Raw genomic sequence first — 19,145 nt, forward strand, 5'->3', positions numbered from 1 at the left:
CTTTGAGAGCAGTTAAATACAAATTCACTAAGGTGAGAATGCTAAATGAATTTAAGGTCAAAGTAGTGAAATTGAAAGCTATGCATGATGACATCCAGCGTCACCCAAAACGCCTTAAAAAAGCATTATACAACACTTTCATATGGGGGAAGACCTAATGCAAGCGAGGCACACGCCGCGCACGTGCTTTAGGTCCCCCCTGCCGGCTGACGTCGAGGGACATCGATGCTGGAATAAGGTAAGTGACAGAAAGTTTTTAACCCCTTCTGCACCACGGGAGGAGGGGAGCGGTGGGCGCAACGGATGGTAGGCTAGGAAAACAACTTCCTAGTACTATAGTTTCCCTTTCAAACCTCAATTTAGTAAATATTAAGCCTGAGAGTTTTTTCTAAAAACATTCTCAATGGTAATTGTCAGATGTGACTAACAAGAGGTTCTGCAGCAGCATTAGCTGTTCTGTTTCAATGTAAAACATTGTGATTAAGTTTAATGTGCCACTTTGTATACAATACATGACAAATAAAAGGAATACAAACAGACCCATTTGAATGTCTCAGACTCACACCTTTTTCTTGTAACTCAAGTAAATGAAGCACTACTCCATTTATGTACAATCATTATTTTATTGTACTGTGAATGGAAAGTATTTTTTGTTTCTCTTTTAACAAAAATAAAGGGATCTAGCTAGTTTTCCAAAACAACCAGCCTTTGTATTCCACCTCCTCCCAAAATTCCATCATAATGTATCATACTGCAAAACTGTTGAAAAAAAAAAAATACAAAAAAAAAAAAATATATATATATATAATGATACCAAATAATCATGATAATAGAGGATTTGCATAGATCTCTTGTGCAGACCTTTGAGAAACTGACGCCCTCTCCTTGTCCTAGTTGGATCTGCAGAAATATATGTAGAGAAGAATAACAGAGGGGAGAGGGAAGGAAAAAAAGAAAAAAGATTTACTTCTGGTCGAGGTTTGTCCTGTTACTATCACTGTAGGATCCATTTAGCCAATCTCTAAACTGTGACGTTTAGAAGGCAGGTTCCAATCCCTTGCACATCATATTTAACACACCCACAGAGGGCTGGATCTGCAGCATTAGTGATCAGTAGTCAGCTAGTCTCAGCTGAGAAGGGATAGCACTCTGCACCTGCCAACAAGCCTCCCTTCTTCATCTCACCTCCATTCCTGCTTTGATTATTTTTATTCAGGTCTATATGCCTTTCTCTCGCCGCCCTTGCAAATGCAAGCGAAGCCAAGCCCATGTGAATCAGATGACTGCCAGCAAGAGAGAGTTTCATCCACAGATCTCCCTTTTAGACACTGTGCAACATTTCAGCTTCTATTGCAGCAATGTCTCCAGCCAGCATCAAGTAGATCTGATTTGTACAAAAAAAATAATTTATTAATAATAAATCATTAAATAAACTATTTGACCTCTGGACCTGGTGATTGGAAGATCTGATTTTTTTTTTAATTATTTCTTTTTTTTGGGGGGGGGGGGTGGATCAAAACCTAGGAGATTTTTTTTTTTTTTCCCCAAGCCAATGAATTTGGCAGAATGACATTTCTTCTTTATCAATGACTTGGCTCACTGGAGATGGGAAGAGAGACATCAGCCTAGTAGGAGCCAAACATTCTGGATTGTACCTGTCAGTCTATCACTTCATGTTTTTGCTTTGCTAATTCTAACACAGTTTTTATTCTATTTTTACATTATATACACTACTGCTTGCTTCATACACATACCACTCTCTACTTTAAGTACTCATTTTACAATAACACTTATTTGAGGACTTCCTTCTACTGACCCCCTTAGATTTTTCTCCCTTACCTAACCTTTTTTTGGGGGTGCTGCAAGAGAAGGAACTGATGGATAATTGTATGTATATTATCTCTTAGACTAGTTCAGATTGCATTTTAATCTACGATTTGTTTTATTTTTTTGTGTGTATATGTTTGTATAAGCTTTTTCTGTGAAAGAGCAGCTTTTAGGAACGTTGTATAGTTAAAAAGAAAGGTTGATTTGCCTATTTAAAAAAAAAAAAAAAAAAGATTAAAATATGAAGATGATTTTAGTTCGCAAATTTAGGGTTTTGATATTAATGATTTTTCTGGTGGCTTGCACAATGCATATTATGATAGATTTATTACCAAAGTTGGAGAAGAGAGCAATAAGCAGTGATGGAGATTTGGGATGCTCTTGTACCCATAACACCAATGAGGAGTCACAGGGCTGGGTAAAACAGAGACCCAAGAACACAGCAGAAACTGGCTGGCCTAACAAGCACACCTTGAGGATTCTCCAAGATTTCAGCAGTGACCCAAGCTCCAATCTCACATCCCACTCCTTGGAGAAAATCACAGGGATCGTAGACAAAAATGAACCTTTTAAAAAGCTGGAACAGCGTGAGATGATCAAAGATTTTCATAGGAAACAGCTGATCCAAGATGGAATCATAAACAAAATGCATCCTGGTTCAGGATACTCCAAACTGGCTGCCCTGTTTCAGCATCCTCTCTACAGAAGTGCTGTCCCTCCTTTGACAGAAGATGATGTGTTATTTAATGTTAACACTGATATCAGATTTAACCCTAAAGCTGCTGAAAACCCAGAATGGTAAGTCTGCAAAATGTATCCCACTCTTGTTTTTCTATATACTATGTTTAATCTGTTTCATCATTCATTTCCCATTCATATCTTTACTCTGTGCTTCAAGGGATATTCAAACTACAGAAAGGCTATGGGACATAAATTAGGTTTCTAGTTACATTTCTATAGTTGATTTTCGTAAAAAAGACTAATATATAATCTTAACCGCTTAATGACAAACGACATAAAATGTATGCTATGTGATAATGGGATTTGCCTAGTCCCATGCCACAGAGGGCTTAATTATCACAGATATATTAAATGTCCAATCCGTTATTAATATCATAAGTTCTAGCATAAGGCGCCAACCTATTGCGCAGCGCTGCACAACGCCGGATACCAGTTGGTTAACTTCCAGAAGAGCGATGCTGGAGTAAGTTATTTGCTAATATTGTATTGTTTATATATTTTTTCTTTTTCATTCAGAACCAGTAAGTAGGTCAAGCCTTGAGGTATCTAAAAGAATATCTCTTTCATTGTACGCATAGTACAAAAGGTTAAGCTTGTTCATTTAACTGCTATTGTATTGCACAGTAACCAAAGCAACAAACACAAAAAAAAAATATTATTAGTATGAAAATGTGTAAATATTCTCCTTAACATCATTTTGCAATGTCTTCCTTAACCCTCGCAGATTTTTCTAGACTTCTATCGCTAATACGGTTTATCCACTAAACTGCGAACGGAGGTAATTTAAAAAACCAAATTGCGTAAACGTAGGCAAAAATAGCCACGCTTCGACTAATGCAGAGTCAGAGATTTTTTTTTTTTTTAACATTTATTTTTTTAACCAAATCAGGACTTTTTTGTCTAAATTTTGCTCTTCAGTTTTCGCTTCACCGTCAGTCACAGTATAATGAAAACACATTTCTATTCATCGCAATCTGCTGTTTAGTGAATAAGCCCTCATTGTCAGTGTATGGTTCAACAAGTTCCGCTAATATAAACATTTCTTATCAAATACCTTTCATTTCTGACATTAAACTGATATAATTAAAGAGCCCCTGTCCACTTCAGAATTACCTCAAGGCTGTGCTTAGCAGGATTGAGAAACATAACTCCAGATAAGAGTAGTTAATATTGAACCCTCTTTACTAACAATTCATACTGTGTGCATGTTTAACCCTTTGGGTGCAAGAGATATGCACACAACTGTTAATGCAAAGGGTTTATATTGTACATATTAAAAAAACGTGAAGATGGACACCAAAGCCACACAGGTCATAAGCGTTGAACCCCTTAAACCTTGGTTTTCCCAGTGAAACGCTCTTTGGAAAACAAATGACCAGGTAGACATCTTACCTGATGAAATAGAGAGTAGAAAGCAAAATAAATGAGACAAAAATGACTTGAGCTTTGAGTATTGAACAACAAAGCTTCCTTTCAGCCTGAGCGGCATTGTATTATCTAAAAACAGCCACATCACAATACGATTGTCTCTTGAACAACCGGATAATTGCAGGATTTAAGTCTTAATGAAAGGAAGATGAATGTGGACGCATATTCTGTATACGGATTTAAATTCGTTTAAAATGCTATATGGCTACGTGGAAATGTGGTATTGGGGATATTGTGTTTCTTGTTTACTTGCTGATTCGTAATATGTCATTAGAGATAAATATCTAGATGGGCCATGTGCAGGGAGCAGCATTGGGTTTAGTGCTAAATATGGAGCTATCACCATGGAAACCAAAGGGGAATGTACCTGATGGCTGCACAGTGCTTAGAGCTATGGCTCCTGGTAATTTGAAGTCTGGACAAGGACTGCAATTCATAACAATAATGTTTTATAGATTATGGAAACGTAGTAATTTTTGATCGTGTTTGCCATTTGGGCCTCAAAGGTTAACACCATCAATCATTTTAATTGGAACACAAAACAAAACCAATAAATATGAAATAATATTTCACATTACACCTTATAACAGGCCCTGCGTAATATTTTCAAGCATTTCCTGTGGTAAATAGTGCTAGTTCAAAGGGTTATTGTATAATATGATGGTGACACCGGTATCGCCTCTGGTGAATATCTATGGGGATACTCACATTTTATATTTCTACTGTTAGTGAGTTATGCACAGTGAGTTTGGCACTAAAAAGGTTAAAAGGAACAATTACAACCCAGCTAGACATCTTTATTTTTATATTAACCAGAGTCCTCTTAAGCTAGAGCTCTATCCTTACAAACTGTTTAGCAATATGGGACACAGTACAGAATGATTGTTTTGCTCATCTCTGACGATTGTGTACCATTTTCCTTGCTGACATCATCATATGGTTGCAAAATAGGATCATTCTCAGTTCTACTGCTTGTTAACTATATTTAACCATGTGAGTAGTATAGGGAAGCTTAATAATCGAACAATAAAACCAAGAATTGTAGCTCTAGTTGTTGTTGGTTGCGACTCAACCCATACTTAACCAAAACAGATTTGGTTAAGCATGCTGGGAGTTGTGGTCCTCTGTGCCTGAATTCCACTGTCCTTCTTTCTCACAGTAGCCCTGAAATAGATACCTTCCCTTTCTACGCACTGGGTGTAATCTTTTATACTTTTGGTATGTCTCTTAATTGCTGAATTCAGCATTGTCCAATTTCTAGGAGACTGCTGTTTGATGATTTACAAAAGGGAGTTCGGGGGAACATTCTGAGATTAGCCCTGTGTGTACTGAATCGATTCACAGCCAATCAGCAGCTACTATAAAAGAATCCTAAATATTGTTGTATACTTTGCATAGCATCTGGACAATTATCATTATTATTATTGGCATTTGTATAGCACCAACTTATTTTGCAGCACTTTACAATATAATAAAAGCGGAAATTTAACAATAAATGAGACAGTGATAAAATGTTAAAGCAAAAATAGATTAATGAGGGCCTTGCTCGAAGGAGCTTACAGTCTAGAGGAGGTGGGGTATAAAAACACAACAAGAAGTGCATTGAAGGGGGTAGCAACAAAGTGGGAAAGTTGCCGAACTGGAAGGTGACAGCGCAGTGTGACCTTTTTAACAGAGCACAAAAGACAGGTTTGTGAAATACAAGTTACTCTGGGAGGCCATACGTTTATCTGCAGAGATGTGTTTTGAGGGACTTTGCAAATGATTGAACAGTAGGGGAGAGTTTGACGGTTCAAAAGGAATGGAGCCACCCGTGAGAAGTCCTGCAAGCGTGTGTTAGGAGTAAGGGTGCGAGTTGCAGACAAAGAAGGTCACCGGTAAAGGGAAAAGACCAAGAAGGGGCGTAACTACAACTTAGTGAAGAAATGCTTCACTAAGAGTTATTTAGAGCTTTATAGGTAAGGTTTAGTATTTTTAATTGACTCCTATAGGATACAAGAAGTTAAAGGATCACTTGAACCACTTCAGCCACTTACTTCAGCCACTTACCTTTATCCAGCGCCGGGCTCCCTCGGCGCTGGTGACCTCTCCTCCCTCGCCGACGTCAGCTCCCAAGTGCAGCGGAATGCGCATGCGTGGCAAGAGCCATGTGCGCATTCAAACAGTCCATAGGAAAGCATTTCTCAATGCTTTCCAATGGACGTTCTGCACACTAAATGCGTCAGGAAGACAGCCACTAGAGGCTGGATTAACCCTGCAATGTAAACATAGCAATTTCTCTGAAACTGCTATGTTTACATCTGAAGGGTTAAAACCTGGGGAACCTGGCACCCAGACCACTTTATTGAGCTGAAGTGGTCTGGGTGACTTTAGTGTCCCTTTAATATAAGGATTGACAGAGGGGTGACGTGTGAGAGGAGCGACCAGAAAGAAAAGCCTGATGGTAGCATTCATTCCCAATTATAGCAAGGCAGTACATTTCTGGGGAGACAAACTAGGAGAGAATTACAGTAATCAATGCGAGAAATTACTAGAGCATGGACAAGCTCCTTAGCAGCAACTTGCAAAGAAAGGAGCGGATGCGGGCAATGGTTTTAAGGTGGAATCGGCAAACTAATGTTATTAAAAATAATACTGAATTTCTCTACTTCAAGCTAAATTTGGGAATGTCAATTAATTTGCATTTTGGCATTAAGTACCTGTAATCCCTCTTGGAGTGGGGGGCATTATTAAATAATACATGGAACTCTATGACCCATCTTGAGATAAGAAGGGATGTGGAGGTTTGGCCCAGCCGGCCAGTGGGATGGGGCCTTGAACTGTGTTTTTCTCCTGACCCACTTAGTCATGCTAGAAAGTCAGGCTCTCTCATATTCCCAATGCTATAGGTCAGGGGTAGGCAACCTTTTAGCAGCACTGTGCCGATATAGGATTGTGATGTCCCGTAGCGCGCGGTTTTATTTCTTTTTTTTTTTTAAATTGAGGTGTGTATGTTGCCGTATTCAGCTTGTGTTATTTTTACTGTAATTGCTCTGTATCGTTGTATATGTGCATATATGCAGGGCCGTCTTTAATATTGACTGAACCCTGGGAAAAGCATTTGCTTGAGGCCCCCTGGACCCTGTCCCCCCTCCCAGGTGTGCAATCACGTCCTCCACCCCAACGCTGACACACACAGACACGCTGACACACACAGACACGCTGACACACACAGACACGCTGACACTCACACACACAGACACGCTGACACTCACACACACAGGTATGCTGACACTCACACACAGATACGCTGACACACACACAGGTATGCTGACACACACACACAGGTATGCTGACACTCACACACAGATATGCTGACACTCACACACAGGTATGCTGACACACACGCAGGTATGCTGACACTCACACACAGATATGCTGACACACACACTGACAGACATACTGACACAAACAGAATGACACACACACAAGCATACTGACACACACAGAATGACACACACACACACAAGCATACTAACACACACAGAATTTACACTTTTAAACCCACCCTCCAGTTTCCTACCTTTCCTGCTGGTGGCTGAAGGTGTTGGGAGTTGGGGTCTGGCTCTCTCGGCCAGCCCCCCTCCACTCTGCCTACTCTTCTTTCCCGCGCGCACCTCTCTTTGTGGGAGGAAGTGATGCACGGCCGTCCCTTCCTCCCAGCCTGCTGCCGAAAAGCAAGGGGCCCACTCGCGCTGTTAAAGCGCCTCAGCGTGCAACCAGACCTCTGCTGACAGAAGCCCACCAGGTGGCCCTTTGTGCATGGGCCAGCCGGTGGGCCTCCTTAGTGTGCGGATTAGCGGCTGGGGGGTGAGAAATAGTTGAGGCCAGCAGGGCTCACGGTGCAGCTGCCCCGTTTGCCCCGTGTTAAAGACGGCCCTTTCGTATATGAGCTATTATATTGTATATGTTCATGAGTAATTTATGGTATTGTGTATGATACATATGAATGTAAGCTGTGTATGGGGGCTGCTTGTGGAATTGTGTGTGTGGATGGATAGGTCACATTGTGTGTTTGGTAGTGTGTGGGGGCTGTTTGGGGTATTGCATGTGAGAGGCTGCATGTGGGGTTGTGTGCATGTATGTGGATTGTTAGTGGTGTTGCGTTTGTGTGTATGTTTGTGTGTGGGCTGTCTGTATTATTTGTATGGTGGGAAGGGTTATTCTGCATTTCTGTGTATATCTAGCAGTGTGGGTGACTTCCTTGGGTTCCAGTGGGGACCAGGCCGGCCAGGTACATGTCAAAGACAGGAGCTGCAACTGCGTGCTGCTCTACTACTGTGTGGTTTCCCATTCACTAGTGCTGGGACGAAGTGATCTGAGATCACTTCTTCTATGTGCTGCAATGCATAAATTGAGGATTGTCCTTCACCACCTTTTTGGATTAGCCGATATCTGAAGTTTTACCTGATAGACCAGAGCCTGTTTGGCTCTAGCAGCCTTGAGTGCCGTGCAAAGACACCTCGAGTGCCGTGTATGGCACTAGTGCCGTAGGTTGCCTACCCCTGCTATAGGTAATGTGTTCTCATCCACTCCATTCTCCATAGATCACAGTTTATGTATGTATTTAAAGAGAATATATAGGAATTAATTCTGAGCAATCCCTGAACTATTTGGCTCCAATTCTAGGCTAGCTATGTCACTCATAACTTTCCAAATGTCCAGTACCCTGCAAGACAGGCCCAATATAAGACCTGTCTCCCAGCATCCCAGGTTATTTCTCTTAATTTTGAAGACATCAGGCGTTGTTTTTATTTTATTTTAAATACAATAATCAGGATCTTGTTTAAATGTGGATAACTGGCCAATTACTTATCAAGTCTGGGCTCACTAGTGCAGGGTAACACATTACCTCCCGTACTAGCCACACACCCTAAACGCCAGTACTGCCTCATGTACGTGTCACCTGGCACACCTCTTCTTGGAATACGCTCCCCCACTCCACAGGTTCATATGGGATAAATATGGAAGATGTTGAGTTTTGTATAAGTTTAGACTTTTTATTTGGGTGTATTACAAAACTGCTCAGAGTTTGATTTGCTAAAGTTGGATAACAGTAAATTTTCTAATTTTCATCTGAATTTGGGCCTCTTAATTGTTCCGATTGACGTTTCCGAGATTTTTCTCTTTCATATTCTGAGCTTTGTAGAGTCCTCGAATTGTTCTAAATAGTCAGATGAACATCTATTCTTAGAATACAGATCACATTACTCTTTTTTTAAATGGTAACAAATAATATACCCATGTTTTTTCCAAACATTGACCCATTTCTTAGCTGCTTGAAATCACAGCTGTGTTTTTTTTTGTTTTGTTTTTTAGGCAAAATGGAGCTAATGAAGGGAATGATGAAGAAGAATTTCTACCCACTGGAGAAGCACATGTAGAGTCTTATCCAAACTGGTTAAAATTTCACGTTGGCATTAATCGATACGAGCTATATTCTAGACAGAATCCTGCTATCAGCAGTTTGCTTCAAGACCTTACCACTCAGAAAATCACCAGTGTTTGTAAGTGGATTCCTCACTTCTTCTTTTTTTTATTGTTTTGCATGAATAAAAATCAAAAGTGCTATTTAAATATTTAAATATGAAATATAGCAAGCACATTTAAACCAAAAAAAAAAAAAAGTGAAATAGCCTTGTGTCACTCAAGGGGATTTATTTCACTAAACAGTGAGTTTACAGGTGTATACAGAAGAGTTCTTTAAATTAACTCACAGTGTTGTCCTACATCAGTTCTTTAGTAATAAGCTCAGTGCTTAGTAAATATAGACTAAAGGGTTAGGAAAGGGTAGGCTACCTTCAGCACTTTAGATGTTGTGAACTATATCTCGTCTGATGCTTTGCAAGCATTTATGGTGTAAACGCATTAGAGGAGCTGTAGTCCGCAACATCTGGAGAGTCAAAGGTTGCCTAAACCTTGGTTAGGCGTTCAAACTTGTGAATACCTGAGAGGTCAAAATGTTTGCCTTTGGCCGACGGAAGGTTAACCAGTTTGTTACTTAAAGGGACACTATAGTCACCAGAACCACTACAGCTTAATGTAGTTAAAGTCCCTACAGGATTTGTAATATAAACACTGCCTTTTCAGAGAAAAGGCAGTGTTTATATTGGTGTCTAGTAACGCCTCTAGTGGCCTAGTGCTTTCATATGGGACTGACTGATGTTCTCAGCCATGGAGGCTGGGACAGCTGTAGCAAGACCGGTGTGGCGGGGGAGAAAAGGTCAATAAAATCACCTTTTCAGTGCGATTGGAATGGGACTGGTCACCTAAAATGTCACATCAGGACTATAGTGTAAGGTATACTTGTTTGTATGCCTGACATTATAGTGTTCCTTTAACAGACTAAAATACTCTGCGACCAGAGTTGGCCTTTCGTAACATAAAGGTTGCAAATTATGTTAATGGACATCCATAGTATTAGTTTGGTGTCAATGTTTATATAAGCACCTAAACTAATTTCCCTTTTTACAGTAGCACTGTGCAGGGATACAGTAGCTTTGCTTTGTGCTTGTACCAATGATGTCTGTTAATCCTTTTACAGGTTCCTTATACAAGTGATGCTTTGTATCTTTATCATAGAATGTATATTTTGGGTACGGCAACGATGGTTAATCTTTGGCATGCTAGTAATTGTAGACTATATTTCCCACAATGTTTAGCATATTAACTGGCAAAATGTCCACTAAAGTTAGAGTACAGACCATTGACCATCACCTCTATTTATCATCAGATAATGACTTCATTAATGTCCACACTCCTATATTTTGTTCTTCCAAGTCTCATGTAGCAATAGCCTGCTGTGTGACATTATGATTGAATCTATACACATAATGATGAGATTTCTTTGGTAAAAAAAAAAAAAAGACAAATGTATGGTAGATGAGGATAGAATACAGAATATGCATCTGATTAACCTTTTACGATTGTGTAAGTTCTGCTGATATTGCAATTTTCTGGCAATTGGCAGGACAGCTCAATGTATATATATCCTTATTTTAATTTTATTTTTTTAACTTTATTTTTTTAGATAATAGAAAGATCTCTCCTCTCCAGTAGGGAGCTGACAATGCCATTGCTTTGTCACTTTTATTTTTTATATTCTCTGGCTTTTTTTTTTTTTTTTGACCTTCGCAATTTTCTCCCCGAGATCACCCTTTGTACCTTGCACAGAGGAGACCTGGCAGTGTTTAATCTGTTGTCTGTATATTCAGCATTTATTGACATGTGTGGTGTCGATAGGAAACAGCAATTTCTGAAGCTCTCTCCTGTCTTGGATGCGTCTGCTACTGACGGTTAATGATGCTGATTAAATAAACCATGCATTTAGCTGTGATGTTACCCAGCAGGCAAAAATACCAATTTGTATAAATTCACCTTTTCTCTATTACAAAAGCTACTGGATTCATCCCAGTGTGACGACATTGTGAGATGTTTTAAGTAGCACACTGCAGATATTTCATTATTAGTACATTAAAACACACTGGATATACAAAATGCATTAAATGTATTTTCATATGTGGTTTATATTTTATAATCTGCCTTTCCCATTCTGCTTTATCTATGTCCTCTACATAACTTTTTCACATATCATGTTCTTCTTTGCTTATCTTATTTTTTTCATTTTACGTTTTTTTACCAATGTTTATGGTCTCTGAGGTTTCCTCTGCAGTTAGATGACATCACAAACAGGTACATAATTTGGACTTAGGCCTAGAGCCACTACAGGGAGGGGTGGCAGAATTCAAGTTTTTTTGTTGTTTTTGAGAAATGCAGGACACATGGGAAAAATAGAAATAATAGAAAATAATATCTGTATGTGACAGTGTACCTGTATGTGATTGTGTGTGTGTCTGTATGTATGTAATTGTGTGTCTGTGACTGTGTGTGTGTGTATGTATGTGACCATGAGTATGAATGTATATATATCCGGGGTGGGCAATCTGTGGCCCTCCAGATGTTATGGACTACATCTCCCTTGATGCCTTGCTAGCATTATGGCCCTAAGAGCATTATGGGAGATGTAGTCCAAAACATCTGGAGGGCTGCAGATTGCCCACCCCGGATATATATACATACACACACACACACACACACACACAGTCACAGACACACCATTACATACATACAGACTAGTCTGGATTGCCCACCCCTGATATATATGACTGTGTGTCTATATGTTACTATGTGTTTGTGTATATATGTGACTATGTGTATTTGTAATTGTGTGTGTCTATGTATGTGACTGTACGTGATTGTATATTTATGTTGGCAGGTTATAAGTATAAACCATTACTGAACTAGGGCTTCCAAAATCTATATACGTCACTGATCACTGACAAAAATGGTTGAAGCATACATATATAGTCAGATGGATTTTTGGCATTGCAAACCATATTAATTTTAATTTCTATTGCTCACCTTGATTTCATTTTATGTACTAAGTGACATACAATAAATTGTGTATTATATAAAAAATATATGTGAATGCATTTGTGTATTAAGGGAGTATTGAAGGTGAGAATAATTAATTCTTCACTAGTACGCTTTTATTAGATTATTGATATGTTCTAAATTAGAAGAGAAGAATTCTTTTATATATATATATACTGCTTCTTGGGGTTTAGCTCAGGCAGAGAGCTCACTGAGCAGTAGTGGAGGCTGGAAGCTGTGCCCGGAGGACCCTAGGTAACAAGTCAAACCATCCTAAAACAGATTGACTACTTACAATGGGGGGTGCCAGGGTATTGCTGGCACCGTAACCAACCACTACAGCACGTTGTAGTGGCTATGGTGCTTTGAGAATGTTCCTTTAAGTTGTAACACTTGGCTACCATATACAATGTAGCTTATTTAGTGAATACTTTGGCGTGATTATTTGTAAATCCAAATGTATGTGTTTAACACATTAACTACATTCCTATACGTCTAAATGGTCTGAATCATTGCATGCTGTTACATAAGATATCAAATCAACCAAATCTTATTGACCTGTTTTTTTTGTTTGTTTTTTTACCCTGTTCCACAACATAACAAAAAAAAACACATTTATTTTAGCACGATGTATAATTTTCAACTGCTAAGGAAACAGAAGAAGGGTCATGTGAATGTACAGCAACAAGAGCCTTATCAGTTTTTGACATTGCCTTTTCTATCTAATTTTTGAGGTTGTTTTTAAGATAGTAAAGCAAAACATCTTCTTCAATAACATTTTAATACTAATCAGGTGTATATTGTATAGCTGTAACACCCAAACAAGCGATTGAAGATTGAGTCATTAAGTAAAGGAACCCAATCTAGTCCTGTCGTGTAAAAGAACAGAGCTAGTCAACAAGTAATCTAGATCCGTAGAGTCGGACTACAGCTCTTAGATGCTCAAGCCACATACCTTCCACCAGTACCACTCTTTAACCCCTTAAGGACACGTGACGTGTGTGACATGTCATGATTCCCTTTTATTCCAGAAGTTGTTAAAGGACAGGCCTGATTGGTGAGTCGTACAATGTCCAGCTTCCAATCTACCCAGTTTTGCTTCTGGGAAAAATAGAAAATAATTTAAATAATTATGTTTATATACTACGCATAGAAAATGAATCCAGGCACTCCAGATGAATTCCAAGAAAAAGGCAGTTTATTGGAACCAGCAGCTACAAAGCGACGTTTCAACCCCTAAGGGTCTTTATCAAGCTTGATAAAGACCCTTAGGGGTTGAAACGTCGCTTTGTAGCTGCTGGTTCCAATAAACTGCCTTTTTCTTGGAATTCATCTGGAGTGCCTGGATTTATTTTCTATTTTTACTATTACATTTGGTCCACTTTGGTACTGGGACATATCCAGTTAAGCACCCTGGATTCCTTGGCAAGGGGTGGAGTGCACTTCCATCAATTTTCTACATATATACTACGCATGTCATCTTAGATTTGCCTTCCACCATGGTCCTGGCTTGGTCTTCGACAAAGTGGGAAAGTGTATAAAATACTTGATAAGTATCATGGGTAATACAGTTCAGCTGGAGGGGAGCTTGTTGGCTACATTTGCATGAAAATATTGCCCCATTTATTGTTGTTATATGCAGTTGAAGTGGATGTTACGATCATAAACCTCAACACAAGTAGCTCTGTAGAGACTCGGTACATTTGATGTGGATGTGACCCATCAGGACCTAGATAACTTATGAAACCATACTCAAATGGTTTGATAACTTATCGTGGAAGGTGCCAGGGTACTCCAGACACTACAACAAACTGTAGGCGCTATTGCATTTGAAATGGTCTTTTAAGTGATCAAGCCACAGGTGGGCTTTATTCCATCTAGGGTACCCAGTTAAAACCCACCACACAGAAATTATATTGTTGTCTTCCTGTCTCTGTTGTAAAGACAACTAAACTGATACCTTTAAAAAAAGCTTATTGTCTCTCTAACTGGTCACTGTACAAAGTTTCCCATAGATCATTAAGTAAACATAATATGTCTATCCCTTGGACCACAAAACCTTATCCTTTGAACTGAAGTAGAATGTTCACCATGAGGGCATTTGTATCAAGGTGTGCAATCCATGATCATCAAAACATTTTGAGAACTAAGTTTGTATAGATGTTTGGATATGTGATTTATAATAACTTAGTATCTGCCCTTTAGTTATTTTAGCCTTCAGAGAAACCATCTAGGTTGTGGTTTTATATCCATAGCTATTAAAATCATGCATACACAATTATTTTTTCATATATCTCGAATATACATTTACAAACCACATTTGTTTTTCATATATCCCTAATATGCACTTAAAAACCGTACTGTAAATTATTTTTGTTTGCAACTCACAGTCCAATCAGCAGAACTGTGAGTAGGATAGACCAAGATATATGCTACTATGTGTGTATATGTATCTGTCTCCCTGCATGCTTGACTGACTGGATGTCCCTGTATTTGTTTGTCTTTGCAGTTTGTATAAGTATTGTCCTTTGTGTGTTTCTCCCTGTGTTTGTGTGTATGTCCCTTACATTGTTACAGCATGTGGTGCAATATATTTAGGGGCAATAGGATTTGTATGTCATTATATGAGGGGCAACAACGTATGTAGGCAATGTGAGAAAATGGGAAATATTGGATGGGGACAGCACAGTGCTGAATAATTGTTTAGGGTAAATGCAGTATGTGTGAGAAGATTGTAGAATATGTGTGGGGTGTCAAATGGAAAGTCCTATAGGAAACATTAGGAGCACACAAAATGGCATTGTAACATATCAAAAATACATGGTATTTACAATTCCACCAATTGGTAGACACTTTACTTGCTTTAAAAAAAAAAAATCTTTATTTGCTTTCTGTGATACACAAAAAGTGTGTAACAATAGACAACATATTTGTCCTGTACAGTTATATGTAGCAGGTTTACAATTGTTGCCTTCAACAATATTGTGCCAAACATCTCAAAAACCACTTAGGAGTTGCTTTGGTTATGCAAGTAAGTCCTGGTGATCCAGGAAGAGGTCTGATTTATTTCATGAAGGACATTGGGGACAAATAGAAATGTAGGTTTCAGTTACTTTGGTATTGGTAAGGCTGATAACGCCCGGTGCCGTGAACCATTTACTGAACATATTTTTCAGCAGGATAACATTAAAACAATTTGAAATAATAGTATTCACAAGAGGGAGCAGGGCCTATTGGAAAAGCTGTTAATCTGTAGTCAGCAGATAAGTTCTACAGCAAGGTGTTTGAGATATATCACTACCAATACATCTTCAAATGGTCCTATAACCTAAGGCCAGATGACCCCAAAATCCCATAATTGTCTTCCTCATCATACACTGTGACTGTTTAAATGTATGAAGAAGGAGTCCCGAATTTGCTTCCTGATCTCAACTTGACTCTTTATTATTTTCTCACATTTGAAACGTTGAGAGTGAAACCCAAGTAGAGTTTAACCATCGGAATCTTGTACATAACTCTATGGCACAGTAATTTTATTCATGTTATTAAGTTGCTTGTCTTGTGAATGGAAATTCTATTTTTTAACAAATGGTATTGAGTAAATACAATAGAGTGTGTCGTATAAACCAAAAGAGGGTCCCATCTGGCTCTGTGGAAGACCGAGGCCAGATACGTACATTCCCTTCAAAAATATGAAACCGTAAAAATGTTGCAGTTCAGCAAGCACAAAACCATTTTCTACAACAGTGTCTTCTATAAACAACATTGTTTTCTTACGAATATAGAAGGACAGTGTGGTTTCTGAAGTTGTTGTTTTAAACATAGTGAAAGATGGTATAATCGATTTATTTATGGAGAAATGAGGCAATAAACCAGGCTGGAACTCGCAGATTGATTAACATTGAAGTGATAAATGATCAAGAGGGGCCGTTCAAAAAGAAACCAACAAAAGTGGTTTGATTTTTATAATGTTTCATGTGGTTAGCACAAAAATAACTCAATCTTGGCACACAGAGGCAGAAGACGTTTCGAAAATAAAAACTTGGATGACCATGCACATTGCTCTACGGTTGCATACATATAGGTTTGATTAAATTCACACACAAATATGTATGTAAATGTCCTGGGGCCCTGGTGACTAAGGTTTTTCTTTTCAGAAAATATTGCACAGAAAAAACAATTGTGTTTTGTTTTGGTTTTTTTATCCACATATTGAAAGGATTAGATTGTTATGACAATAACATTTTGGAAATAGTCTGATATCTGATGATCTGATCTGTTAAATCTTTACTTCATAAATCCATTTAAAATGGAATTGACACCCACACAGAATGAAAGGGACTATTTTCAAGTAGGTATTGACATTTAATCCATGCGTCGTGCTGGAAAAAAGCTAGATGATATAAAAGTTATACTCATTCACATAGTTGTTCGTCTTCTAACATGATCACCACAATCAAACCATGCTAAGTGCTGCATCCAAATGTATGAACACATGGAACGCAGACATGTGCATAAATATATTTGAAGCCTAATCACGTGTCCAAATGTATGAACACATGGAACGCAGACATGTGCATGAATATATTTGAAGCCTAATCATGTGTTCTAACCATCTTGTACTTGCACAGTTATCATTGAACACATTGTGAGGAGCTGTTTGTGCAAGTTCTAGCCAAAGGTGCTGGGCGCACATAACAATTATTGGAGAATCGCAGATCTAAAGACGATCTAGTCCAAACTTATTCACTTTGCCAGAAGAATTTTCTCAAAATTGGATTTTTGTTTAGGATGTCTGACGCTTGTTCTTGTGATGGTTTCGAGAAACATTCAGATGAACTAAAAAGGTCGCTAACATACGCCAGTGTGCTGCAAAATATATACATAATATACACTACATGGGCATTGGGCAATAGTATTGGGACACCTGACCATTACACCAACAGAGACTTTTATGACATTGCATTCTAAATACATAGACATTAATATGTAGTTGCCCGCCCTTTGTAACTACTACAGCTTCCACTCTTAATGTTGTGGCTGATCAGTGTTCACACTAGCTAGATTTCTGCAAATATTTTTGGCCAATATACTTCAATCTGTCGAGGACATATCTGATAATTCTCTAGCAATGAAACTTCCACCTTTTCTCTTTTGTTCTCCTACCTTTGTTCAGCTTGTAACTTGAACTTGGGTGGGGGAGTCAGTCTTAGGCTTGGAGTCGAGACCAAACAGGTTTAAGTAGTTTGACGGTTTTACAGTATTAACTTATATTCCAAGTGGTTTTGAAGTGTAAATGATTTTCATTCAGGAGTGGTAATCCCTTATTACCTCAGCTCATGTCATCGGAGTGAAAGTATGCCCAGGAGGTAATTACTCATAGTGCCTCACTCCTCTGTTATACAGTTTAACGCTGACATCCTTTTTCGAAATTCAAGGATTTGCTTATGACACATCTGACTGCATGTGCTAACTTTTGCTTAACAGTTCGCAGACATTATGTCCAGGAGCTAACAATCCTGTATAGGTGCCTGCCTAATGTACAGGAGCAAAGTGGCTTCATCTCGTACTGCAGGGTTCTAAGAAAACCAGTTTTTCCAGCTTTCAACGAAGCAGTGAAATTCTTTTAAAACACAATGACTATGAAAACATAGTTCCAACTCTTTTTAAAGTTTATTTTACTACAGTAAGATGGAGCATACTGTACTTGTTCCTAAAGTCTCATTCTTACCTTAAGATTCCGCAGAATCTTCCCAATTGCTGTCAAGGGAGTGCTGCTGTAAGGACAGATCTTCTGTTTGATAGCTGGAGAGGGTGTAACGGAGCAGGCAAAACACTACAAAGAAAATCAATGTTCTCAAGAGGCTATATATTATAGCAGCATTAAGTTATTTTTCTCTAAAGAGGAATTTTGTAGGGGTTGGAAATGCACCAAAAACCATAATTCAACTCATTGATAAATTCCATTGATAAGCTTGCAAAGCATAATGGGAGTTAGTTTCGCAACTACAGACTAGATCGTCAACATGGGAGCTGTATTTCCATGGCCACAGGCTACATGAGCATCATGATAACAGCCCAAGTTCTACCTGTTGGCTAGTTAAAACATGGCGATGACAAACTACTACATTTCCTGTGTGGTCGACTGTAAACTTGTATCTGGAGATGTGGTGTCTGCTTCCAGCCCCACTGAAACTCCCAAAAAGCTTATATGATATCAGGCACTCACCTCAAAGAACAATAGGGCTTATAGGGACTTAAAAAGTATTTAGCAGATGTATGGGACACTATTTAATAGCCCTCACATCTTGTTCTGTGAAAAACTGCAGGTTCATTTTGTTCCTCCACTGGTTCATTAAGGGTAAAAAACTGGGCCACTCAGTGTGCTGAAGAAAAAAAATATATATATTTATATATATATATATTATAAAACACTGTGTAAATACAGCACTCCTGGAAAATTTCACCATATTTCAAAGTCCCAGGTGTGCTGTCTGTTTTACTATAATTTTGCTGATAAGCACCAGGCTTTTGCATTACAACAGGAGTGCAAGCATTGGCATTTTTTATATATATATATATATATATATATAATGTGTATATTTTGCAGTACACTGATAAGTGCATTTTTCCCATCATTAAACCACAGATCAAGTGAGAAGTAAACAGTAGGGAAA

General features: G+C 38.6%; 1 protein-coding gene across 1 annotated transcript in view; it reads left to right on the forward strand.

Annotated features, from left to right (window-relative positions):
• The first annotated feature begins 1,541 nt into the window (after positions 1-1,541).
• Positions 1,542-19,145, forward strand: part of FAM20C (FAM20C golgi associated secretory pathway kinase) — a 152,908-nt gene continuing 135,304 nt past the window's right edge. The window contains exons 1-2 of the mRNA XM_063430380.1: positions 1,542-2,625; positions 9,355-9,542. Coding sequence (XP_063286450.1) covers positions 2,069-2,625; positions 9,355-9,542 — 745 coding nt within the window. The 5' untranslated portion in view covers positions 1,542-2,068. The remainder of the gene's footprint in view (positions 2,626-9,354; positions 9,543-19,145) is intronic.

Source organism: Pelobates fuscus, chromosome 8 (assembly GCF_036172605.1).
Source record: "Pelobates fuscus isolate aPelFus1 chromosome 8, aPelFus1.pri, whole genome shotgun sequence".
Lineage (NCBI taxonomy): Eukaryota > Metazoa > Chordata > Amphibia > Anura > Pelobatidae > Pelobates > Pelobates fuscus.